This window comes from Leptopilina boulardi, unplaced genomic scaffold (assembly GCF_019393585.1).
Source record: "Leptopilina boulardi isolate dan_hultmark-lab unplaced genomic scaffold, ZJU_Lbou_2.1 LbouV2_266, whole genome shotgun sequence".
NCBI lineage: Eukaryota > Metazoa > Arthropoda > Insecta > Hymenoptera > Figitidae > Leptopilina > Leptopilina boulardi.
The window spans coordinates 3,358,797-3,385,571 of NW_026137825.1; the positions used below are offsets into that span (position 1 = coordinate 3,358,797).

General features: G+C 20.1%; 5 protein-coding genes across 7 annotated transcripts in view; 3 read left to right on the top strand and 2 right to left on the bottom strand.

The window, feature by feature from the left end:
* LOC127281135 (uncharacterized) overlaps positions 1-26,775 on the top strand; it is a 207,356-nt gene that overhangs the window by 111,165 nt on the left and 69,416 nt on the right. The gene's annotated exons all lie outside the window — the stretch shown is intronic.
* LOC127281151 (2-oxo-4-hydroxy-4-carboxy-5-ureidoimidazoline decarboxylase-like) lies at positions 5,466-8,463 on the top strand. Its single transcript, XM_051304690.1, has 3 exons — positions 5,466-5,818; positions 7,873-8,026; positions 8,129-8,463. Exons 1-3 carry the CDS (start codon positions 5,626-5,628, stop codon positions 8,310-8,312), a joined length of 531 nt encoding a protein of 176 aa, XP_051160647.1. The 5' UTR covers positions 5,466-5,625; the 3' UTR covers positions 8,313-8,463.
* LOC127281155 (proteasome maturation protein) lies at positions 8,687-11,861 on the bottom strand. Its single transcript, XM_051304694.1, has 5 exons — positions 11,731-11,861; positions 11,290-11,384; positions 11,142-11,202; positions 9,124-9,299; positions 8,687-8,911 (listed from the first exon to the last, which is right to left on the bottom strand). The coding sequence occupies exons 1-5, from the start codon at positions 11,731-11,733 to the stop codon at positions 8,824-8,826; spliced, it is 423 nt and encodes a 140-aa protein (XP_051160651.1). The 5' UTR covers positions 11,734-11,861; the 3' UTR covers positions 8,687-8,823.
* Positions 11,966-15,138, top strand: LOC127281152 (uncharacterized). The gene is made up of 3 exons (XM_051304691.1): positions 11,966-12,125; positions 12,922-13,056; positions 13,452-15,138. Exons 1-3 carry the CDS (start codon positions 12,071-12,073, stop codon positions 13,730-13,732), a joined length of 471 nt encoding a protein of 156 aa, XP_051160648.1. The 5' UTR covers positions 11,966-12,070; the 3' UTR covers positions 13,733-15,138.
* LOC127281113 (ubiquitin-protein ligase E3A) lies at positions 14,846-26,674 on the bottom strand. Its single transcript, XM_051304628.1, has 12 exons — positions 25,820-26,674; positions 25,084-25,219; positions 24,375-24,555; positions 22,701-23,066; positions 18,936-19,246; positions 18,658-18,861; positions 18,224-18,523; positions 17,497-17,697; positions 17,025-17,302; positions 16,529-16,745; positions 15,916-16,151; positions 14,846-15,750 (listed from the first exon to the last, which is right to left on the bottom strand). The coding sequence occupies exons 1-12, from the start codon at positions 25,864-25,866 to the stop codon at positions 15,630-15,632; spliced, it is 2,598 nt and encodes an 865-aa protein (XP_051160585.1). The 5' UTR covers positions 25,867-26,674; the 3' UTR covers positions 14,846-15,629.

Below are 26,775 nucleotides of genomic sequence, written 5' to 3' on the forward strand. Positions count from 1 at the left end.
TTTTTATTGGTTAAATAAAATTAAATCGATTAGCTATTAATAAATAATTCTTTAGTAGGCGTAATTTTTATTTTAGTTTTCCTTTTTTTATATTAATAATAATTTTTATTTTATTTTATTTTTTTTTTTGAAACTGTTATACAACCTCTTTTGAAAATTTTATTTATTTTTATTGAAACTCAAAAGTAGAAAATTTGAGTTCATATTTTGGTTCTGTGAATTTTTTGGTCGTCACGTTTTTTTTTTTTTTTTATTACACAATTTTCAACCTAAAATTAGCCCCTTTAGAATGCTTTGATTCTCGATTCGAGAAACTTTATAGCCCCCAATAAAAGTATCTATTTGGTGGTTTTTTTTTTCCCCCCATCAGTTCTGACTTGAATTCTAGACTGATGACCATATATATATTGGAATAAATAAGAAAAAAAAAAGTATACAAATGAAATTCTAAAAGATTTCTTTCTGAAAATCTGTATAATATATTTACGATTTTTGTATATAAAATTGTAGAGGTCCAATTATAATCCAGGTGCCGAATAACATCATTTCAATTCTTTTTTTTTTTTTTTTTTTCTATTTCTTCTATTTTTTCTTTTTATTCTTTTTCTACTTTTTCTTCATTATATATGAGAAAATACCTTTTCTTTGATTTTCATTTATTTAGTAGAATATATATATTTCTTTTTTTAAAATTTCAATTTTTCTCACATTTTTTCTTTAATTGAAAAATTCCATTTTCACTTTTGGAAAAAAAAAATCTCACCTATTATATATAAATTATAATTCCTTTAAGAAATTTGAAATTCAAATTCCTAATAATTTATATAAAAAAAAATATGACTTGGAATTTTTTAAATTAATTTCAAAATTTTTTAATTCTATTGCAATATAAAAATTCGAAAGTACATATATATATAATTATTCGCAGTGGTGCTCTATATTTTTAACTGGAGATTCATTTAAACAGAATTTTTATATATTTAATAAAATTTTTATTTAGCAGAATTTAAAAAAAAAAATTTTTTAATTAAATTTTTATTTAGCAGAATTTAAAAAAAAAATTTTTTAATTAAATTTTTATTTTGGAAAAATTTCTCTATTTAAAAAAAAATTAACATTAAAACAGAATATTTAACCAATTTTTTAATTTCATAAAATTTTAAAGTAAAATTTCAAAATTAAACGATTTTTAATTCATTAAAAAATAGAACTTTTTTTATTTAACAAAATTTTCTAGGTATATTAATTTTTTAATTAAAAAAAAAATTTCCTTTTTTGTTCATTTAATTAAAAATTTTATTCAATAGTTTTTTTTTCTTTTTTTTATATAATTATAAAAAAATACATTTTCCTAAATTTCCTTTTTTGTTCATTTAACTAAAAATTTTATTCAACAGTTTTTTTTCTCTTTTTTTTATATAATTATAAAAAAATACGTTTTCCTAAATTATTTTCATTTGTAATAAAATTATTATTATACATAATTAATATAAAAATAATTTTTTTTTTCGAAAATAATTTTTTTTCAAAAATAATTAAATTTTTATTCTATTATAAAATAAAAATAAAATTAAAAAAAAAATAATACATATATAGGTATAGGACAAACTTGTTTGTGATACTTATCAGAAGTATATAAAGGGATTAAAAAAAATGTAAAAAATTTGTTAAGAAAAAAAAAAAATTTTTTTTCAATTTTTTTTTCTTTTCATTTTTTTTTTTTTTTTTTTTTGTTTAACGTAAACATAGACTCTTATCAAAGGTCTTTTCGTTCAGAGAATTTCGAAAGATTCATTTTTACGTTGATAGTAAAGCTTAGGTAAACTTAACTTCGGCGAAACGACGACGACGACGACGACTTTTTGATATCAATAAGTCAAGCTTTGTTTCTTGCCTAGATAATTATAAGCTGAGAATATGTTATCATTTAAAAAAAAATTTTTTTTTTTTTAAATCCAAAATTTTTATTTCATCCATTAATATATTAAAAATATTATAATATTATCAATTATTAATTATAAAGAATTATTATAATTATAGAAAAGAAAATTATTAATTAACAAAATCAACAATAGTCAATTTATTGACAGTAATTAATTTTACTAATAATTAAGAATAAAAAAAAAAATTATTATTAAATTAATATTAATTATTATTATTATTATTATTATTATTAATATTATTATTATTATTAAATTATTATTAAAAAATAATATAATAATAAAAAATTATTAGAATTTCATTTTTCGAATTATGATTCGACAGAATTTCTTTTTATATAAGAATTTTTACTAAACAAAATTTTTAGCTATATATATACCTAATTTTTATTTGTCAGAATTTTTTTTTTTTTTTGTTTTCTAGTCATTTAATTTACACGACTTTTTATTTATAGGAAAATTTTAATTTTTAATCGAATTTTATTTAATTCGAATTTTTAAATGACAAAAATTTCAATTCACCGAATTTCAAATTTGTCCGAATTTTTATTTATAAAAAATTTTTGCGACATCGAATTTTCATTTTTGTCCGAAATTACAAATGACCGAACAATAACAAAATCGATACAAAAATATTTTGGCGCAATTTTTTTTTTTTGAAAATCAATTAAAAATTATCAATAGAAAAATTGTGATTTGGTCATAATTTTTGAAAATTGCGCCAAAATCTTTCTTCAATTTCTTTCAATATTGTTGGTTTGGACAATTTGTAATTTTGGACAAATGAAAATTCGACGTCTTGAAAAAAATGTTATCAATTAAAAATTCGGTAGCTAAAAATTTTTATTAATTAAAAATTTTGGTTAAAAATAAATTCCCCAAAATTCTAATTCGAAAATTGAAAATTCGTCTATAAAAAATAATTATTTCTAATAAAAAATATTTAAAAATAAAAATTATAATTCATAAAATTTTTATGGAATTAATTTTCAATTATAATTTTAATAATTTAATTTTTGAAAATTTAATTCTAATCCAATAAAAAATGATGCACGACAAAAATGTGAAAACAAACAAGAAAAAAAAATTAAAAAAAAAAAAAAAAATTTGGTATGAGAAAATTCTTCTCTTGATGGTGGTGGGAGGAATAAAATTGAGAAAAATGTGAAAAACCGAGAGTGCGAGAGAGAAAGAAAGAGAGAAAATTCGAAGTGGTGTGACGCTTCCTGAGGGGGGTTGTTGGGGGGGTCGGGGTTGGACATCGATCTGGTAGTTAACTCAAGGGCTCCCTTGGGACTCGTTGCCACCTTCGTCTCTTCATCCCCCCCCCCTCTCTCTCTCTCTCCAGTTACAATATAGTTATCCTATTTATCTCCCGGATTCCAGTGTGTCATGACTTATTGCAACATTACACACCGAGCGAAATATTTTATTACTTTTTATTAAAATGTATTGTCATTGTTATGTATACGAATTGGATGAAGGGGGTTGTGAGAGGGGGTGATGTTATATATATGCAAAATAAAAATTTTCAGAAAATTAATAATTATAGAAAATAAAAATAATAATTAAAAAAATTAATAATAAAAAAATAATGGTTAAAATAATAATTAAAAAATAATAATAAAAAATAATAATTAAAATAATAATAAAAAAAAATAATAATTAAAATAATAATAAAAAAAATAATAATTAAAATAATAATAAAAATAAAAAAAAAATAATAATAAAAATAGAGATTTAAATAGAGTTTTATTTTACTGAACTTTTATTTAACTGAATTTTTATTAAGCAAAATTTTCATTGAACATATAAATTTTTATTATGCCGAAATTTTATTAAAAACTAAACACGCAATTTTCCATTTTAAAATCTAACTTCTATTAAAAACTGAATTTTTATTTAGCTGAACTATTTTTATTTAACTCAATTTTTATTAGGCAAAATTTTCATTAAATATAATTTTTATTTTACTAAAATTCCAAAATTGAAATGAAATTTTATTTAACCGAATTTTTCCCCCCACGCAGAATTTTTAATAGACGTATACTTTTTATTTAGCTCAACTTCTATTAGGCAGAATTTTTATTAAGTCTAATTTTTATTTTACTGAATTTTTGTTGAGACGAAATTTTATTTAACAAATTTTTTTTTTCACATAATTTTTAATAGACATAATTTTTATTTATAATTATATATACTTTTATTAATCTGAATAGAATTTTTTAATTAAACCTAATATTCATATTTAACCTGAATTCTTATTTAGCTGAACTTTTATTAAGCAGAGGTTTTATTAAGCAGAATTTTCATTAAGGTAATTTTTATTTGACCGAAATTTTATAAAACTGAAGAGAATTTTTTATTAATTCTAAATTCTTATTTAGCTGAACTTTTATTTTTTTTATTTAACTGAATTTTAATTCAACAAAATTTTAATTTTCAATTAAACCTAATTTTCATTCTGTTAAACGAAAATAATTGAAAAAATTAAAAATAGTCCCTATAAATATTTAATTTTAAAAAAATGTAATATCGAAAAAAAATTGAAAAAAATAATTATTTAAAAAACAATATTTTTTAAAATTAAAAAAAAAATTGTTTTTTAAATATTTATTTTAATTTTTTTCCTTTTTTTTATCGATTTTATAAGACCGTATTGAAAAAATCTAAAGACTACTGACATCTTTTAGAAAATTATCTAACTATATATACAATACAAATCTGTAAATATAAATTTCCAATTGACGATAATTTGGGAAATTAAATTTGAATATTGATAAGAAAATAAATTTTCTGTGATAAGAATATAAGTTTATCATTTAGAAGGTCTTTTTTTTATCTATAATACATTAAAATACTTTCTCATAATTCAAATGAGTATTTACAAAAATTTATAATATTATTTCAAGCAAAATTTCTTTTTACAGAGAAGAAAATTAAAAATTAAAGTTTAAATAAAAAGCGAATTCGCTTCTTAATTAATTAATTAATTTAAATTCATTTAAAAAAAATTTATTTTATAAAGAGAAAAACAATGAAAAAAACAGATATTGTTTTATATAGAAGAACAAAAAAAAAAAACTTTGTAAATAATTAAACAGTTGTTTAAATACAATGTCAGCGAAAAACACGATCAGCAAAAATATTTTTATGTAATTATAATATATATAATTATTTCTCACACTCATAATGATAATAATTATATATTATATAATTTCAAAAGTATTGGTATACATTCACAAACACTAATGAATTGATAAGATTTTTTTTTTTTTTTTTTTTCTTATAAATAAGCTCTACGTCAGTTATTTCATTTTAACGAGTGAAATCCAGTTTTATATATAACTAAATAGAAAAAGGAGATAAGTCCACGAAAGGAGTTTAGTTTCTTTTCAACTAGTGATAAAGACCGAGTTTATGAAGACAAATAAATGTACATATAGAAAAAAAAAGTTTCATAATTTTTCAATAAACAATTTAACGAAAAACAATTATATAAAAGAATTAAATTAATTTCTTGTCAATAATATAATAATAATAATTATTATTATTATTTAAAAATTAAAATTATTCAAAATATAAAATATTTAAAAAAAAATTGAAAAAAAATATTAAAAGAAAAATATTTTTTAATTCAAAAAAAATATTGTAAATTTTTTTCAAAAAAAAAAATATTCGAGAAATGTCAGCCGGTGGAATTTTAAGTATAACGGAAGTAAATGCCCTGCCAAATGAACAATTTGAATGGATTTTTGGAAATGTAATTGAACATAGTCCGGAGGCGGCAAAACATGTTTTTTCCGAAAAGCCATTTTCAACATGTGAAACATTAAAAAGTGCATTCGACAATTATTTAGATAAACTCAATATTCACGGTAAAATATTAATTATATAATAATAAAATGCTTGGTCTGTCCTTCTGTCATAACTTGAAGTTGGCCTTTTCTGATTTCACGTGTTTTTTTGAATAGTAATCTTATGACGTGTCAAATTTTGACAATTCTTTTTCTCATTTTTGCCAAAGTTGTATAATTGTGTTTCCAAATTTCGGAATAAGTTTCTTTAAAATTCCAAATTCCAAAATTCAATTCACGAAGCTGAAGTACACAACGTTTACCAACGAAATTTTTTTTAAAGTTGTATATTCATTCAAAAATTGTATAAAAATGCAAAAAATTTATGATGAGAAAAAAGATGCGCCAAGAAATTTCGTACAAGATAGTAATTTGAAAAAATTAATTTTTAAGGTACCAGGGGCCAACGAATACCTATTAAATATTAATTATAAAAACACAGGCCTCGAATCAACTTAAAGACACAAAAAGTCGTTTTAGTCGATTTATATTAAAAAAAAAGTGGATTTGTTTTTTATTTTAACAAAAATATTTTACAGATTTTTAAATAAAAATTTTTTTTTTTAATAATAATCCTTTTCGAAGGGTTAAAGTTGAAATTTTTAGAAATAATTAAATTTCAAAAGATATATTGTTAATTTTTAAACAATTATTAAATTTTACAGAACTAAAAATAATTTATCAAACAATTTTTGGAAAACATTTTTTAAATTTAATTGAATTTTCAAAGATTTAAAATTGAGATTTTTGAAATTAATTGAAATTTGTAAGTGATTTTTAATTAAAATTTTAGATGATTTCACTAAAAATTTATTAGAAAATGCGGACAAAATATAATAATTTGAAAATCATTTTTAATTGAAAAATGGTTTCAGATAGTTGAAATTTCAAAGAATATTATTAAAATAGTTAAAAATAATTGAATTTCATTAGAGTTATAATTGAAATTATTAAATTTCAAAAAAAAAAATTTTCGATGGAAAATTTTAGAAATAATTAAATTTTAGATGCTTTTAAATTCAAATTATTGAAAATTCAATTAATTTTGAATTCAAATTTTTGAGAATAATTAAATTTTATTTGATTTTAAATTGAAAATTTTTGGAAAATAATTGAATTTTAGTTGATTTTGAATTGAAATTTATGAAACTAATTAAATTGAAATTGAAATTTTTTAAAACAATTGAATTTTAGTTGACTTTGAATTGAAAATTTTGAAAATAATTAAATTTTAGTTTATTTTGAATTGAAAATTTTGAAAATAATTGATTTTCAATTGACATTTTGGAAAACAGTTGAATTTTCGTTAATTTTGGATTGAAATTTTGAAAATAATTGAATTTTAGTTGACTTTGAATTGAAAATTTTGAAAATAATTAAATTTTAGTTTATTTTGAATTGAAAATTTTGAAAATAATTGATTTTCAATTGACATTTTGGAAAACAGTTGAATTTTTGTTAATTTTGGATTGAAATTTTTGAAAATAATTGAATTTTAGTTTATTTTGAATTGAAATTTTTAAAAAATAATTCAATTTTATTGTGATATTTTTTTTTTTAATTATAAACAATTGTTAATTTTCATAAAAATTTTAATTGAAAAATAATTTTGATATAATTGAATTTGTGATGTATTTAATTAAAATTATTAAAAATAATTAATTTAGTGAAGAATCATTTTAGTTCAAAATTTGTTAAATAATTGAATTGAAGAAGATCTAAAGATCTACATTTTATACTAAAAAAATGTATTTTATTTACATTTTTTTTCAAATGTAAAAAAAAATGTCGCATTTTATTAAAATAAGTCGATAAAAGTCGTATTTTTGAAAAAAGTCGGAAAAAGTCGTATAATCCGAGGCCTGTAAACATATAATTTTCATTATTATCATTTAATATGTAATAATATTCTAATAAATTAAATTATTATTAATAATATTAATTTTTAATTTCTTTATAACAAATAATTAAATACTCAATTTGGCGCGCGTTTAATTTTGCTAGTTAATAAATAAATTAAATTAAATGCAAATAAAAAAAAAATTTGAAAAATAATTTTGTTTTTTATTTGACAGACAAGGAAATTATTTTATTGAAACATCCTGAATTGGCGGGTAAACTTTTGGATGAAGGAAAACTCACTGGCGAATCAAAAAATGAACAAAAAAGTGCGGGACTTGATAATTTGACGAAAGAGGAAAAACTTTCGTTAAGTCAACTTAATTTTATGTGAGAGTGCAATTTTTTACTTTTCTATTTTTTCATTAGCAAAAAAAAATTCTTTTCTTTGAAATTTAAATTCAATATGTAAATTCTTTTTTCTTTTTTCAGGTATAAAGAAAAATTTCAATTTCCATTTGTCATTTGTGTTAAAAAAAATAAAATGCCAACAATTCTCATGGCAATTGAGAGTCGATTGAAAAATTCACGAGAAGTTGAAATTAATTTGGGCATTGATGAAGTTAAAAAAATTTGTAGAATACGAATAAATGATATTGTTTGGCCGGATACTTAAATATTTAGAAATTTTTAAATTTAATAGTTATAAAAAAAAATGACAATTTGTTAAATAATTTTAAAAAAAGTAATTAATTGTACGGTAAAATTAATTGATCCCCTCAATTAATTAGGGTAGAATTAATTAAAGTAAATTTAATAAAAAAAAATTAATTGAATATCTCATTAATGAATAATTATTATTAATTGATTATAATTATTTTTACAATTAATTAATAATTAGTAATCAATTAAATCTAACAGAAAATTATCATAAAGAACATTGTAATATAAAAAAAATGTAATTATTTCTTATATGCAAAAAAAATATTTCCTTTTCTTCTCTCTATGTGATTAATTAAGGATTTTTTTAGAAACAATATTATACCGTCATTGAAAGTTTTAAATTTTTGTTTATTCACATGGAATATTAGAGACTAAATATTTTTATCTTACCTTTATTTCGCAAAGAAAATAAAAAAATTAGTGACGACGGAAAAAAAAACAGAAAATAAATAAACGTCTATTCTTTACAAAATTCCAAGACTTTTTTCTACAACCGCATGTGGTTGTCCCATTTGTTCTCTGAATTCCGAAGTATTCAAAATGTCATCAAAACTGAAAAATTTAAAAACAAAAATTTTTTAAAAATTAATTTTTGAAATATATTTAAATTTATTTTTAATAAGTTTCAATTATATAGTTTTATATTAATTAAATTAAAATTATTATAAAATTAGTTTTATATTTAAATTTATTTAATTAATATTTCTTTTAAAAAAACAAAATTAAGTATGAAAATATAAATAAATATTAATGGAAAATATTACCTGATTTCGATGTCCCTTCCAAGAAGTGAATCTCTCAATGCCATTGACGATGGTAAAAATGGAAGTCTGCCTATTTTTTCTGAGGCTTTAATTTCCATTGCCAATCGCATTGGTGCATGTAAACCTTGAGCATTTCGAAGCATTGTCATTTCCATGTGTTGTTTATTTTTGTGAAACTGCAAAAAGTAATTTACTTCTATTTATTTAAATAAAAAAATATACTATTTTTAAATTTATTTAATTTATATTATGAATATTTTTATATTAAATATATAATTCTATATTGTAATAATTCTATTATTAAATTTTTATAAATAAATAAATAATTAATATTAATTATTGTTAAATATTTACAACTGTTATGAATTACATATAATAATCGTGAATATCTTTCGTTCATTCTGTCCACACCTGAAGTTAGTATTTGTTATAGGTCTTTTGTTTTTTTTAAATGTATTGTTTGACATTATTTTGTGTTGGTTAAAATTTTTCAATGTTTTTTTGGCATTGTTTCGATAATTAATTTTGAATAGAAATTTTAAAAAATAATTGAATTTTATTTTATTTTAAATTGAAAACTTGGTAAATAATTGAATTTTAAATTGAAAATTGGAAAATAATTTAATTTTAGTTGATTGTTGATTGAAAATTTGAAAATAATTAATTTTAGTTGATTGCTGATTGAAAATTTTGATAATAATTAATTTTGACTCGAAATTTTGGAAAATAATAAAATTTTAATTGAAATTTTGGATAATAATTTAATTTAAGTTCATTTTTAATTGAAAATTACGAGAATTAATTTTGAATAGAAATTTTAAAAGATAATTGAATTTTATTTTATTTTAAATTGAAAACTTGGTAAATAATTGAATTTTAAATTGAAAATTGGAAAATAATTTAATTTTAGTTGATTGTTGATTGAAAATTTGAAAATAATTAATTTTAGTTGATTGGTGATTGAAAATTTTGATAATAATTAATTTTGACTCGAAATTTTGGAAAATAATAAAATTTTAATTGAAATTTTGGATAATAATTTAATTTAAGTTCATTTTTAATTGAAAATTACGAGAATTAATTTTGAATAGAAATTTTAAAAGATAATTGAATTTTATTTTATTTTAAATTGAAAACTTGGTAAATAATTGAATTTTAAATTGAAAATTGGAAAATAATTTAATTTTAGTTGATTGTTGATTGAAAATTTGAAAATAATTAATTTTAGTTGATTGCTGATTGAAAATTTTGATAATAATTAATTTTGACTCGAAATTTTGGAAAATAATTAAATTTTAATTGAAATTTTGGATAATAATTTAATTTAAGTTCATTTTTAATTGAAAATTTCGATAATTAATTTTGAATAAAAATTTTAAAAAATAATTGAATTTTATTTCATTTTAAATTGAAAACTTGGTAAATAATTGAATTTTAAATTGAAAATTTTGAAAATTTTGATAATAATTAATTTTAGTTGATTGTTGATTGAAAATTTTGATAATAATTAATTTTGACTCGAAATTTTGGAAAATAATTGAATTTTAATTGAAATTTTGGATAATAATTTAATTTAAGTTGATGTTGAATTAAAATTTCGGCTAATATTTGAATTTTATTTAATTTTAAATTGAAAACTTGGTAAATAATTGAATTTTAAATTGAAAATTTGGAAAATAATTCAATTTTATATATAATTTAATAACATATAATAATAATTTTCATTATTATCATTTAATAAGAAATAATATTCTAATAAATTTAAATTATTATTGATAATATTAATCTTTAATTTCTTTATAACAAACAATTAAATACTCAATTTGGCGCGCGTTTAATATTGCTAGTTTAATAATAATTGTGAAAGACATCGAAAAATTACTATTAATTAAAAATAAAAATTTTATTTCTAAAGTTTTTTTTCGATTAAAAAATTATAATACATTAACAAAAAACATTCGTAAAAAAATTCATAAAAATAAGAAAATTTGTAGAAAAAAAATAATTATTTAACATACCACTTTTTCGGAAGCTTCCAAAGGATGATTAAATCCTAATTGTTTCCTTGTTGCACCCAAACTAAATAAAAAAAAAAACAAATACCAATAAATTTAATATTAATTTTTATTTTCTAAATTTAATATAGTACGCAGAAAAAATTCTCACCCCTGAAGCATTGGACTTTTGATTCCATAATTATCGCCCATGCCAAATTCATCATTAAAATCAGGCACTGCTTTTACGGTAGAGTAACCAAAACTCTATAATAATAATAAATTACGTTTTTTTTTTGCAACAGAAATCATTTTAAAATAATATTATTCCCTGTCATTTTTTTTTAAATAAATTCTAACGTATTTTCGTAAAAAAAAGTGTCTCATATCTCAAAATACAATTTTTCATTTTTTAAGAGAGAATATTTAAAAACAATTTTATAAAAATAATAATATTATTAATAATTAATGTATAACAAAATTGTCAGACACATAAACATAACCTCAAAAAAGCAAAAAAGCTATAAAAACCACTCGATAATTATACAGACTGTTAAATATAATAGATAATATTCTTTACTAAATAATATTAATAAAAAATTACTAAACTTACCATTTTTGCAGTTAATTATTTATTCAGGAGAAAATACAAAAAAATGAAATGTCACTCCGGTTGCTTGTGAAAATCGCGTTCTAATTGTAATGGTGTTGCCAACAGAATTTAATTCGAAATCTCTCTAGAGGGATATTACCAATTATTATACTAGTTCCATAAAAATTCCCCATAAGTAACTATATATTTTTTTTCTCTAGAGTCGCAGGGATTTTTTTTGTTCCTATATTGGTGACTCATAAATGTGTTCATGTTTTTATTAAAAAAATAATAGTAAACAAATAACTTATGTATTATTTATAAGAAAAATAATTAAAATAAGTAAAATTTCACAGTGAAAATGTTTATAAAGATATTTAGTATTTTTCTTCTATTGACTTTTTTAACAAAACAAGGTAAATTATTTTATATTTAAAGAATATTTACTAAATATAACCAAACTTTTCCAGGGCGTGGCTTTTAATTTATTATTTGTATTTTTACAAAAATTAATAGAATTTAAATTAATTTTAATTAATTGGGAAGTTTTTTTTAATATTTCAATAATTTAAAATTTGTAAACATTTTTTTTTTTAATTTGTAAAGTAAAATAGTTTTCAAATCGTACACATATGACAATTATTATTATAATTTTACATTATTTTTTGGACAGGAAAATTTAATAAATTTGCTATTTAATGAAAATAAAATATTTTTATTTCTTAGTTTCTTCTTTTAATTTATTTTCAAAAAAAAAAAAGACACGTCTAATTAAAAAGTACACAAAAAAATTGATATTGAAAAATAAAATAGGAAAAATATAATTTTATACTAAATATAATACTAAATAATTAATAATAATTAAATATATTTAATAAGTACCAGAGTGTTAAAAATAAATATTTGTTAATTTTCTTTTGAGAATTTTGTTCTTTTTATTCAATTTTTTATTTGAAATTTTTATTTAGAATTTTTATCTAATTAAAGAAAATTTAAATTAAAAATTCGGGAGTTTTTTTACAAAAAAAAAAAAAAATTACAAATAAAAAATTTAGTTTAAATTAAATTTTGAGGTTTTTAAAAATTCGAAAAAGTTAAATATATTTTTAAAGAATTTTGAAATTTATTTTGTAAATCCAATTGTTTTGAGTCCTTTTTAATAATTGTAAATTGTTGATCGAAAATTTGAAATTTTTATTTAATTTTTTGCAGGAGAAAGTAGCCTTTGGTGTTACAAATGTAACAGTAACAGTGGAGGCTGTGGTGATAAATTAAGTTGGTTTTATTGGTCAGAAAAATGTCCAGAGCCTGATGATATATGTGTTAAAATTGTCGAAAGAAAAGAAGGTAATTTTTTTTTTCTAAAAATAAAATTTATCTCTAATTTTTTAATTATTAAATTTGAATGTCTTTTTTTTAAAAAAAAGAGAAGAAAAACAAAACAAATTTAATATTTTTTATCGTTTGCTAATTTTTTACTATATTAAAATAATTTTTCCAATTTTTATTAATTTCTAAAAATATTAAAATAATTTTTCCAACTTTTATTAATTTCTAAAAATATTAAAATAATTTTTCCAATTTTTATTAATTTCTAAAAATATTAAAATAATTTAAATTTTTATTTTAAAGTTAAAAATAAAAAAAATAAACTTTTTTTCTTAGAAACAAATTTAGTAATGAGAGTTAAATTTAATTATTCTGAAATAAAAATAAAAGATTAAATTAAATTTTTTTTTTAGCCGAGGTGGTAATAACTCGAGATTGTTTAAGTTCATTTCGTGGCATTAGAACTGATATTCCAGCTGATCGTTATGAGGGTTGTCGTCCAGCTGCAAAAGATCAAAAACTTGGTCACTATGTAAATAATAGTATTATCGAACAAGATATACATCGTAATTATTATGACGAAGTCACATGGTGTATGTGTTATTTTGATAATCGATGTAATGGAGCATCGAATTTTATTCTCTCAGCCGTTCTTTTTGTTTTGATGCCATTTTTCTGGTATTTTACTACGTGAAAGAAAAAATTCCCACAAAATAATAATTCAATTCTTATTTCGCTTCGGTGTAAATAATATTTGTACAGACAGAAATTTTCATTTTAACAAAAAATTGATTTTCAGTTTTTTTTTTTTTTTAATTATTCTCAATTATTCCATTAATTGCTTTTTTCCAAATAGTTAACATGAATTTTTCTGTTAATTAATTTTTGAAGCAGTTAATTTCAAAAATATTATAATTTTTCAATTTTTGAAAAAAAATAATTATTTTATAGTCAATTTCATGAATGTAACGATTTTTTAATGCAAAATTCGAAATTTAGTTTGTAAATTTTAAAATGTATTGTCTGAAAATTTTTTACAAATTTTTATATTTCATAACTGTTTTTTTCTTAACAGTTAGATAATTTTTAATATTGAAATTTTACTCTATTTTTGACAAACGAATTCGTTTATTTACAACGGTTTTCTTTTTTTTTATATAATTTTTATGATCTTAGCGTTAGGTTTTTGATACAATTAAATCCGTCCAATTTAGAATAATGTAGATTAAAGCCTGATATATTTTTTATAAATTACAAAACTTTATATAAAAAAAAAAAAAAAAACATTCCGTTCAAAAAAGCGAGATTATTCTACTTTTGTAATAGTAATAATAATAATTTTTGTATAACAAAACAATCGACAAAAATATTTAAAATATAATTAATTATATGCAAAAAAAAAATGTATTTAGCGCAGAATTTCTTATATATTTACAAAAAAAAATATCCTTTTTTTTAATAGATCTTTTATTGTCACACGATTAAGATAAACTCGAAGAGAGCGTCTTTTTTTCTTTTTCTTTTCACAAAAAAAAAAAGAAAAAAAAGTCGCTATTTAATTATTACAATTTTTGTACACAAATTTATCTTGATCGATTTAATCGAGAATTGATTGTAAAGACGAAAAATAAAGATATTATGCAAAATGAAAAGTAGTTTTTTTTAAATCTTTCGCTTATTACAAATTTTCTTCAAAATTCTTCCTTAGAAAAATGTGTCAATATAATCAAAATTTTTTTTTTTTAAAAGGGAAAAATCTACACTTTTTTTCATAGTATTTTTAAAATACATACATCATAATCCCGGGTCATGTTTAAAAAAAATTTTTATTCTTTTTTTTTGCTATTCAATTTTCAGTCACATTAAATGTTTCGTGATTTTTTTTTTTTTTGTTTTTCTCTTAAATAACTTCATACATTGTACAATCTACATTAACATTTCACTTGACATACAACATTTTCTCTCATTCTCTTTTGCTCTCTTTCTTTCTTACATCACAGTCATTCAGCTCGTGTCTCTTTGGGGTCTTGGTTAAACTCCACTTTCCTCAGTCTCGTCTTTCTTATAAAAAAAAAAAAAAAAAAAAAATTAAAATCAAAACGCGCTTGTTTTTTTTTTGAAAAAATTTGCGTCAAAAGAAATAATTAAAAAAAAATAATATATATACAAGATTATTATGTTTCGGAGGTCTGAAAAAAAATTTCATTTTATATTCAACAAAAAAAAAAGGAAAAATTTTTTTTTTACTTCCGTAACACAATCTGTATATTTTTCTTTTCAAGAAACGCGACAAAAAGAAGAAGTGTCGCGATTAGAGAAAAAATATTTGAATTTTTTTTGTACACTGCTTAAGCTTATTATTTTTTTTAAGGAAGTTTCAGTTTTGAAAAATCCTTTCTCTCGAGCTTAAAAATCACTGATTTGGATAAGCGTCCCTTTTATTTTTGTTGTTCTTTCTTTTTTAAAAAAAAGTTCTTCAAAATTTTCCTTTGTCAAATAAATAAGAGGAGGGAATTAGGAAACTGACTTTTTTTTTTTTTTTTTTTGGTTCCCTCGTTAATTAGAATATGAAACATGAAAAAAAAAGTTTCTCACAGCATTCCGAAACCTTTTGAATAATTTATCGCTTTTAAAAGTCTGTCTTGTAGTTTTTCTATGGTACTATAGTCTGGTAATAATAAAACATTGAAACATGTATGCGCTATTGGTAACCTGAAATAAAAAATTAATTTTGTTTTTTAATATTCAAATTAGAATTTTTTTTTATTTTCTCTATGAACAATTTTTAAAATAAATATTTATATTTGAAAATATTTAAAATAATTTGACTATGAAAAAAAATAAAATTTTTAAATAAATAAGAATAAAATTTATTACCTATCGGAATCAGGCCCGTGGCGAGCAATAACCATTTTTAATCTCGACAATCCACCAACAGGTACTCGATCACTTCCGGTTGTAAATTGCAAAAGTCGCCTTTGACTTTCAGGTGCTAATGAATGTGCCACACGCCAAAAATTCCTCACCGCTTCACTTTCCGCGGTGTAACCACCTTCATATTCCGTTGCCGCTTCAAGTTCCGCGAAATCGAAAATTTTACTTCCGCAAACGAGCTGAAAAGGCAAATTTTTTTCTCAAAAAAACAAATCTCATTAATTAAAAATCATAAAAAAAAATTTAGTTATTATTATATTAATAAAAATAATTAATTTATTCTAATTTAAAATAAAGAAAATTAATATTTTATTCTTAACTATTATAAAATTAACTTATTTTTATTAAATAAAGTATTAATTTAATAAAATATATAAAATAAATATTTAATTAATAACAATTATTAGTTTGAAATAATTTTTTACTATTATTTTTATTTTTTTAATTTACTGGAAAGAAAATTGTAAAACTTTGTTTAAAAAAAAATAAATCTAAATCAACTTTGAAATTATTTAATTTGTAAAAAAAAAACAAGGTATGAATAAAAATTACGCACCTGTTCAATTTCTTCAGGCCTAAATAATAAACCAAGTGGACTTTCATCTGTAACCATTTGAAAACCACGTCGAAATGCCTTAAATTGCCTTTCAACTGATTTATTTAACAAAAAATCAGCATAAAGATCGACAAATTCTTTTTTATTCTCTTGCGAAACATAAATCTCGTCTCCTTTGTCTTTGAGCTCGTGAAATAGAACCGAACCAAAAACATCTCTGAAAAGAAACGGGGGGGGAAAAAAAATGAGAGAAAGAAAATGATTTAATTTATAAATTAAGTTACCTACTTAATAATTATTTTTAAAAAAAATAATAATAAAAAATTTCACAAAAAAAATTATAAAACAAAAAAGAAATTATTAATTAGAAAAGTAATAATAATAAAATAAATAAAAATCAAATAAGGATATAAAATAATTTATTTTTAAAATAGTAAAAATAGGAAAAAAAATTAAAAAATAATTAAAATAGTAAAAAGAAAAATAGAAAACTTACTTGTAGCCAACTCTAAAAGTTTGCATAAATGTCTCGGACATATCGTCACCGTTATAACTCATTATTTCCGAAAGACTTCTAAATAAAGTTGGACTCCAATCTTCTAAATCAGCGTAACAGCCCCTTTTTCCTAAAAGTTTTCGATAAACAATCATTGGAAAACGTACATCAAGAATGACATTATTGTAAATTGCAAGACCGAGAACAACTCCAATTAGCGTGAATTGGGCATCACTTTCAAAAGACGTTGAATTAAACCACGTTGTTTGTGTGTCTTCCTAAAATTAAAAAACAAATTTAAAAAATGTATTTAAAAATTTTTTACATATAATAATAATAACAAAAATTATAATTTTTTTTTAAATTGTAAAACTCAATAAAAGTACACAATAAAGAACATAAATACTAAAATTTTAAGATTTTTTTTAACAGCCAAAAAAAGTAAATTAAATATTAAAAAAAATATATTTACCTGCGTCGTAAACATTCCATAATCGGGATTAAATATTTCCTCGACAACGAGTTGAAAAAATTCCTTCGACACTCCACCTTCGTCGACTCCCTGTTCTCCTTCGAATTCAACAACCAATTGTTTTTTAAGATCAGACGGATTTTCCATTGCGACAATTTCCAATTCCACTAGAGCGTCGTCAATTAAATGATCTCGTCGAACCTATGCAAAAATAAAAAAAAACAATTACAATACAATAAAATCAAAAATTTTGCAAATTTAATCATTAAATGATACACAAAAAAATAAAAAAAATTACAATAGGATCAAAAATTTGCAAATTAATTTTTTTTTTAAATTTGCGGGGGAAAAAAAATTGTTTAAACTTTCTAATAATTAAACAATGAAGAAATAAATCGTATCAAAAATTTGCAAAAGAAAAATTTAATCAAAATTTTAAAATACAATTAAAATTAAAAACATAATAAAAATAATTTAATTATTAATTAATTTACTTAAGATATTAAAAATAATTAAAAAAAATAATTAATTAGCATTAAAAACATTTTTTTTGAAAATATATAAATTTTTTTCTAGTAGAAAAAAAACAAACTATTTTCAATAAAGAAAATAATGGGAAATAGAAAATAAATTAAAGAAAACTACTAAATAATATATAAAAGAACAAAAAAATTAATTTAAAGAATCCTTTTTTGTTCTTTTAAATTAATTTAAATGAAAAAAGTACCTTTAGTCTAAGATATGGATTTGTCGGTTGTCCAACGACTGTTTGAAGAAAACTCATTCGCCGTTCACTGTACATTCTTATTCGATTATCATAATAAAGGCCAAGTGTTTTTGTCGCTGGCGTGAGAATAAAAGCAAAATTCATAAAGCTAAATTTCATTGGTTGATCACTTTTATAATAGGCAAAATCCTTATCCATTTCAACTGCATCACTCAATGGTTCGTTGTAAAAATCTGTGAATGGAATGAACGCTTTGCGTGCATCAAGCGAAGAAATTCCAAGTGCTTTCGCAAGGGGATCCTGCAAAAAAAAAAAAAAATTAATTCTTCCAAATAAATAAATTTTAATTAATAAACAAATTTAATAATTTAATAAACTATAGTAATCTCAAATAATTAAATTTAATTTAAGAAAAGAAAAAAGAAAACAAAAACCTGAATTGTTTGCGAAGTCGTTGATTTTGATCCCGATTTATCGGAACTCATAACTTCGCCTTCTTCTTCTTGGGAAAATTCTGGTGGATCCATTTCACCCGCCAAAATATTTGCATAATAGAGTATTTTCATAACTTTCGTTGGTGCTGTTATTGTATCCGCATCTTGGACACAATAATCACGTGTAAAAGAACCGCCAATAACCTGTTAAATTTTTTTATTTAATTTAAAAACAATTGAAAATTATTTATTTAAAAAAAAAAAAAAAAATTTTTTACCTTAACAGTTATAAGCTGTTGTAGTGCTTGAAGTAAACATTCAAGTCTTGATTTACAATGTCGTGCCCAAATTCGTGCTAATTTTGCCTGTGCTGGTAATGGTAAACAACTTGCCGCTTTACACAGCATATGTAATGCCAATTCCAAATAATCACTCGTTCCCAATACTGGGATTTCAAAAACAATTAAGAAAACATTTAATAAACTATCGGTACTGTCATAAGGCATTATTCCAAATACCCTGAGTCCTAATTCTATATTATCGGCCAGTGTGACTAGTGCATGTACTAAAGCTGATTCAAAAGCATCACCTGAAAATAATTCCAATTTTCAATATAGAACAAAAAAAAAAACAATTATTTTTACAGACAATTATAAATAAAAAAAAATGAGTTTTTAAATATAAAATAACTAGCAATATTAAATGCGCGCCAAATTGACTGTTTCATTATTTGTTATAGAGAAATTAAAAATTAATATTATCAATAATTATTTAAATTTATTAGAATATTATTCCATATTAAATGATAAAAATAAAAAATTATATGTTTATAGGCCTCAGATTATTAATTATTAAATTATTAAATTTTAAATTCAAAGTCTTTTAAAATTCAATTATTTTCCAAAATTTTAATTCCAAAATTAACTAAAATTCAATTATTTCCCAAAATTTTAATTCAAAATCAAAGAAAATTCAAATATTTTCCAAATTTATCTATTGAAAATTAACAAAAATTCAATTATTTTCCAAAATTTCAATTCCAAAATCAACTAAAATTCACTTATTTTCCAAATTTTCAATTTAAATTCAAATAAAATAAAATTATTTTCTAAAATTTCATTTCAAAATTAATTTTCAAAAATCAACTAAAATTGAATTATTATTTAAAATTGTAATTGAAATTTAATTATTTTCCAAAATTTCAATTCAAAATCCAAGACAATTCAATTATTTTCCAAATTTTTAATTCAAAATCTTTTAAAATTCAATTATTTTCCAAATTTTCAATTTAAAATCAAATGAGATTCAATTATTACCAAAAATTTTCCATTCAAAATCAACTAAAATTCACTTATTTTCCAAATTTTCAATTTAAATTCAAATAAAATAAAATAATTTTCTAAAATTTCATTTCAAAATTAATTATCAAAAATCAACTAAAATTGAATTATTATTTAAAATTGTAATTGAAATTTAATTATTTTCCAAAATTTCAATTCAAAATCCAAGACAATTCAATTATTTTCCAAATTTTCAATTTAAAATCACATAAAATTCAATTATTATCCGAAATTTTAATTTAAAATCAACTAAAATTCAAATATTTTCCAAACTTTTCCATTGAAAATTAACAAAAATTCAATTATTTAATTATTTTCCAAAATTTCAATTCCAAAATTAACTAAAATTCAATTATTTCCCAAAATTTTAATTCAAAATCAAAGAAAATTCAATTATTTTCCAAATTTTTAATTCAAAATCTTTTAAAATTAAATTATTTTCCTAATTTTCAATTTAAAATGAAATAAAATTCTTCAATTATTTTCTAAAATTTCTATTCAAAATTAATTATCCAAATATTCAATAAAAAATGAACTTAAATTAAATTATTATTCAAAATTTCAATTAAAATTCAATTATTTCACAAAATTTCAATTCAAAATCAACTAAAATTCAATTATTTTCCAAATTTTCAATTTAAATTCAAATAAAATAAAATTATTTTCTAAAATTTCATTTCAAAATTAATTATCAAAAATCAACTAAAATTGAATTATTATTTAAAATTGTAATTGAAATTTAATTATTTTCCAAAATTTCAATTCAAAATCTTTTAAAATTCAATTATTTTCCAAATTTTCAATTTAAAATCACATAAAATTCAATTATAATCCGAAATTTTAATTTAAAATCAACTAAAATTCAAATATTTTCCAAATTTTTCTATTGAAAATTAACAAAAAATTCAATTATTTAATTATTTTTCAAAATTTCAATTCCAAAATTAACTAAAATTCAATTATTTCCCAAAATTTTAATTCAAAATCAAAGAAAATTCAATTATTTTCCAAATTTTTAATTCAAAATCTTTTAAAATTCAATTATTTTCCTAATTTTCAATTTAAAATGAAATAAAATTCTTCAATTATTTTCTAAAATTTCTATTCAAAATTAATTATCCAAATATTCAATAAAAAATGAACTTAAATTAAATTATTATTCAAAATTTCAATTAAAATTCAATTATTTCACAAAATTTCAATTCAAAATCAACTAAAATTCAATTATTTTCCAAATTTTCAATTTAAATTCAAATAAAATAAAATTATTTTCTAAAATTTCATTTCAAAATTAATTATCAAAAATCAACTAAAATTGAATTATTATTTAAAATTGTAATTGAAATTTAATTATTTTCCAAAATTTCAATTCAAAATCTTTTAAAATTCAATTATTTTCCAAATTTTCAATTTAAAATCATATAAAATTCAATTATTATCCGAAATTTAAATTTAAAATCAACTAAAATTCAAATATTTTCCAAACTTTTCCATTGAAAATTATCAAAAATTCAATTATTTAATTATTTTCCAAAATTTCAATTCCAAAATTAACTAAAATTCAATTATTTCCCAAAATTTTAATTCAAAATCAAAGAATATTCAATTACTTTCCAAATTTTTAATTCAAAATCTTTTAAAATTCAATTATTTTCCTAGTTTTCAATTTAAAATGAAATAAAATTCTTCAATTATTTTCTAAAATTTCTATTCAAAAATTAATTATCCAAATTTTCAATAAAAAATGAACTTAAATTAAATTATTATTCAAAATTTCAATTAAAATTCAATTATTTCCAAAAATTTCAATTCAAAATCAAAGAAAATTCAATTATTTTCAAAAATTTTCAATTCAAAATCAACTTAAATTCAATTATTTTCTAAATTTAAAATCAAATAAAATTTAATTATTTTCTAAAATTTCAATTCAAAATTAATTATCAAAATTTTCAATAAAAAATCAACTAAAAATGAATTATTATCCAAAATTTTAATTGAAATTTAATTATTTTCCGAAATTTCAAATCAAAATTAAAGAAAATTTAATTATTCTAAAAAATTTGAATTCTAAATTAATTGAATTTTCAATAATTTGAATTTAAAAGCATTTAAAATTTAATTATTTCTTAAATTTTCCATCGAAAATTTTTTGAAATTTAATAATTTCAATTATAACTCTAAGGGAATTCAATTATTTTTAAATATTTTTATAATATTCTTTGAAAATTCAACTATCTGAAACCATTTTTCAATTAAAAATGATTATCAAATTATTGTATTTTGTCTGTAATTTCTAATAAATTTTTTTGTGAAATCATATAAAATTTTAATTAAAATCACTTGAAGTTCAATTAATTTCTAAAATCTCAATTTTAAATCTTTTGAAAATTCAATTAAATTTAAAAAATGTTTTCCAAAAAATTTTTTGATAAATTATTTTTAGTTCTGTAAAATTTTATTATTGTTTTAAAATTAACAATATCTTTTGAAATTTAATTATTTCTAAAATTTTCAAGTTTAATTTTGACACAAATTTGACACGTTATAAGATTACTATTCAAGAAACACGTGAAATTATAAAAGACCAACTTCAAGTTAGGACAGAAGGACAGACCAAGCATTTTATTATTATATAATAATAATAAAAGACAAATCGAAGTAATTCGATTGGAATTTTTAATATGAAAAAGAAGAAAAAATCACCTGGTAAGGACCATAAAGCAGTGAAAGCTCTTCGAACACCAGGAAGATCGACACTTGTATCGTCGGGATGTAAAACAGTTGGCGATGGATCACTACTGTCTTCCTCTTTATCTTCACCCTGTAATGATCTCACAGCTTCTTTATTTAAATCAGCAGGCGGCCTTAATAATGAAACTGGAGCTCTATCCAATAATGCTGCCAGTGGCGAGTCATTTTTTTCTGTCCTTTGAAAACTTCTACTTAATGCTTCAGCCGACGAGAAAACCTCGCCCAATGTTCGAATTAACAATGAATATGAACCTTCGGTTCTACATTTTTCTATTATTTCCAAAAGTTTCACTTCTGTGAGATATGGTTCCTCTTTTCCTGTTTTTTTTCCAAAAAAAAAAAATTATTAATTTTCAATTAACATTTTCATCATCCACAAAATATATCCAATGATTATATAAAAACCGCAAATGATTTTTTTAATAAATAATAAAATAATAATTAACATTTTCAATTGACTTTAATTATTCCTGTAAAACAAATTCAAATAAAATACGCTAAACAAATAAAAATATCTTCTAATTTAAATAATCGAAAAGTTCCCAAATTGATAAAAATTTTGTAATTCAAAAATTCACACCAAACAATAAAATAAAAAGATCAAAGGACATTGGATAAAAATTTATTTTGGACAAAAAGGATTACAGATTATAAGACAGGAATTTTGACAAAAAAAAAAAATGCATCGAAACGATGAATCGAATCTACTGAATAAAAAAATTCAGTTATAATTAGATTTTAAATTCTAAATAAATTATGAATTTATTTTCTCATTATCAATATATTTTAAATAGAATGCTAATGCAAATAATTTAGCAATAGAACGATTAATTCTTAATTTTTTATTTTTATGACGAGAAATTTTATATTTTTTTTTAATTTGTTTCTTTGTTATTTTTTCTTTTTTTAATTTTCTCAAAATTTCTCTTGGCTTTTTCATTCTTTTTTTATGACGACACAAAAATTCACGTGTTTTAAGAATATTTGTAAAATTTTCAATAATACGTGTTTTTTTCGATTTTATCATTAATTTACGAGGACGTTTTAATGGTGGAATTTGAATAGAAATTTTTTTTTTACTATTATCTTCACTAATGTTTGTTTTTAAAAAATTATTATCTTCTTTTTTGGAAATTTCATCTTCATTTGATCGCGATCGTTTTTTATTTTTTTGCTTTTCATCATTTTTTTTCTTTGAATTTTGAAAAAAATGTGTTAAAATTTTTTTAGACTCATTTTTTTGGGACAAATTTTTAGTTTCAATTTGTAAATTTTCCAATAATTGTGATTTTTTAGATTCAATTTGCAAATTTTCATTAAATTCTTGTGAATTATTTGGCAATATTTGTAAATTAATTGGCGAATTTTTTGTTTCAATTGAAGAAGTTTTTCTTTTAAATGAATTAACATTATTATAAAGAAGTTCAGGAAAATTCATTTTTAATGGAAGATTTTCATCGACAAGTTTCACAATTATTTTCACTTTACCCGCATTCGATTCATCATCACCTGATGCATTAATTTTATTTGTCAAATAAAAATTGGATAAAATAGTTGATGATGATAATGAATTCTTGAAATGAAAATTTTCAATTTGTTTCGACAGCTTTTCATTTGTTATTGTACCTTCAACGGAACATGTGGGATTGACATTTTTCACTGGGAGACTTTTTGCCAATGAAGCGGGTCCAGGTTCCAATGTTGTCCTTGCAACTTTACTTGGTTGTGTACCATCGCAAAGTCTCGCTTCCTGTGAAAATAATTGAATTGCCTGCGCCGCCGCTTGATTTGGCGTGAGATTTGTCACCTAAAGGAAAGAATTTTTTTTTTTCTGAGAATTTTTCATATTTTTTTTTTTTTATTCTTTCCGAGAAATAACATATAAATTAGATAATTTATAAAATAATTTTATAATTATTAAATAATTATTAATTATTAATTATTATTAATTATTATTAATTATTAATTATTATTAATTATTAATTATTATTAATTATTAATTATTATTAATTATTAATTATTATTAATTATTAATTATTATTAATTATTAATTATTATTAATTATTAATTATTATTAATTATTATTAATTATTAATTATTATTAATAATTATTAAAAAATTAATAAATAATTTATTATAATTTTATAATAATTTTAATAATTTATAAATAGAGAAAATTTTTTTTACTTCAGCGTAAGAAATTAATAAACTATTTAAAAAAAATGTTCTAATTAATAAAATGAAAAAAAAAAAATTAAAATTTTACCCTCTGGTTTCTTTTTTTTTTTTAAATAAATATAATTTAGAAATTAAAATTTAAAATTGTTTAAATTACCTTTCCACTTGAAACACAATTTTCATTGTCACATTGAGGATTTCCACAACCGTCTGTGAGTTGATAAAAGTATCTCTCAATGAGTTTTTTGGCAGCTGCTCGCTTCATGTCGCTGCAAGGGCTTTCAGCACCTACCCTAAATAAAAAAAAAATATATTTTTAATTACACAAAAATTACACAATTTAATCTAATTAATTTATCGTTTAAATTAATTTTAATTTACTGTATAAATTCATTTCATACAAAAAAATAATAATAATAATAATTGTCAATAGACTATTTTAATTGTTCTACATTTAATTAAAAAAAAAACACATTTTTACCCTAAAATTCTTCTCATATTTTTTTTTTTATACAATTTCACAAAAATTTTTTTTGTACATTATCTTGTTAATTGAAATTAATGTCTTTGAATGACTTAGCACATTTTTCCGGCTTTTTTTTCATACACAATAAAATTTAAAAAAAAAAATTTTTAAACATATAAAAAATGGACGAAGCAAAAATAACAAAAAAAAAATGTGTAATTATTTTCATAAATAAACCTTTCTTCTGGAACTAAAAATAGAATTTTACCAATAAAAGACGTAGTAAGACACACACGGAAATCATACGAAGTAAACAAACTCAATTTTACTTTTTTTTTTGAAAAAATCGTGACAAATCTTTTTTTAAAAAAAATTTTCTTTTGTTTTTATTTGGAAGGGGAATTATTAAATATATATATATACATACCTGGATGCGAGATCTTCTCCAGGGTCCTCTTGGCCCTTAGTGTTCATAGAATGTAAATCTTTCAAGTTGTCAATATTTCTCCGTTTCTATTTTTTTTTTGAATTTTTAATTAGCTAACGATAAAACTCGCGTGTTTTCTTTTTTTGCTGACGATCTTTTGTGTTTTAACGTCGTCGTCGTTGATGACGGCGGCGAAAACCACGTTGAGCACACACACACACGAACTTTCGTTATCTTTTATATTTACTTCCAATTTTAACTTCCTTTTGTCACTGTTATTATTTTTATTTTCTTTTTTTTTCTTTTTACTAATAATTCTGTACAGGAATAGAAATTTATATATTCTTTATAATAATAAAACTCGCGACGTGTGATGAAAATATATATTTTTTTTTTATTGTAAAAAAAAAAAAATGAAGATTTCCGCTTTTTGCAGAAGGTCACGAAAACACTCGCGCGCGGGTCAAAATCGATTTTAAATGACAAGTCTATTATTTAGTAGAGTCATTTAATATTTAAAGATGGTTATTTTCTTTTTAAAACGAATGATAAAACACCGATATATGTTTTTTATTTGTTAATAATTTACTTGTTCGCTCGACTCGCGAGCAGAGATGATCTTTTCGATCTTCGATTCTTGAACCCTCTCTCTCTCTCTCTCTCACTCTCTTTTTACCTTCGAGAATAATCGCTACTAAACGCCCACTATTCCAAAAATAGAACAATTTGGTTTTTCAAACTTTATAATAATTAAAATTTTTTTCACTCTAAATGTCAATAAAATGTAATATTTAATTTATATTCCTTAGTGATATTTTATCACTTTCTTTGTGATTTTGACGGAAATTGATCATTTTAGGTTATGTAATAATTTCGCGAAATTTATAAAAAAAAAAACCCGTTTATTGTAAAAATAAATAATTTATTAAAGACAAATATATTTTAACGAGTAAATA

What these genes read in the sequence shown, in the direction of transcription:
- LOC127281151 (XM_051304690.1), top strand. Translation starts at nt 5,626, where the DNA reads ATGTCAGCCGGTGGAATTTTAAGTATAACGGAAGTAAATGCCCTGCCA. An exon ending in AGATAAACTCAATATTCACG is followed by an intron (nt 5,819 to 7,872) that starts GTAAAATATTAA and finishes TTTATTTGACAG; the next exon opens with ACAAGGAAATTATTTTATTG. An exon ending in TTAAGTCAACTTAATTTTAT is followed by an intron (nt 8,027 to 8,128) that starts GTGAGAGTGCAA and finishes TTCTTTTTTCAG; the next exon opens with GTATAAAGAAAAATTTCAAT.
- LOC127281155 (XM_051304694.1), bottom strand. An exon ending in AAAAGTCCAATGCTTCAGGG is followed by an intron (nt 11,203 to 11,289) that starts GTGAGAATTTTT and finishes TTTTTTATTTAG; the next exon opens with TTTGGGTGCAACAAGGAAAC. An exon ending in TGGAAGCTTCCGAAAAAGTG is followed by an intron (nt 9,300 to 11,141) that starts GTATGTTAAATA and finishes TACTTTTTGCAG; the next exon opens with TTTCACAAAAATAAACAACA.
- LOC127281152 (XM_051304691.1), top strand. Translation starts at nt 12,071, where the DNA reads ATGTTTATAAAGATATTTAGTATTTTTCTTCTATTGACTTTTTTAACA. An exon ending in GACTTTTTTAACAAAACAAG is followed by an intron (nt 12,126 to 12,921) that starts GTAAATTATTTT and finishes AATTTTTTGCAG; the next exon opens with GAGAAAGTAGCCTTTGGTGT. An exon ending in AATTGTCGAAAGAAAAGAAG is followed by an intron (nt 13,057 to 13,451) that starts GTAATTTTTTTT and finishes TTTTTTTTTTAG; the next exon opens with CCGAGGTGGTAATAACTCGA.
- LOC127281113 (XM_051304628.1), bottom strand. Translation starts at nt 25,866, where the DNA reads ATGAACACTAAGGGCCAAGAGGACCCTGGAGAAGATCTCGCATCCAG. An exon ending in ACTTTTAGAGTTGGCTACAA is followed by an intron (nt 16,746 to 17,024) that starts GTAAGTTTTCTA and finishes GTTTCTTTTCAG; the next exon opens with AGATGTTTTTGGTTCGGTTC. An exon ending in GGCCTGAAGAAATTGAACAG is followed by an intron (nt 16,152 to 16,528) that starts GTGCGTAATTTT and finishes TTGCCTTTTCAG; the next exon opens with CTCGTTTGCGGAAGTAAAAT.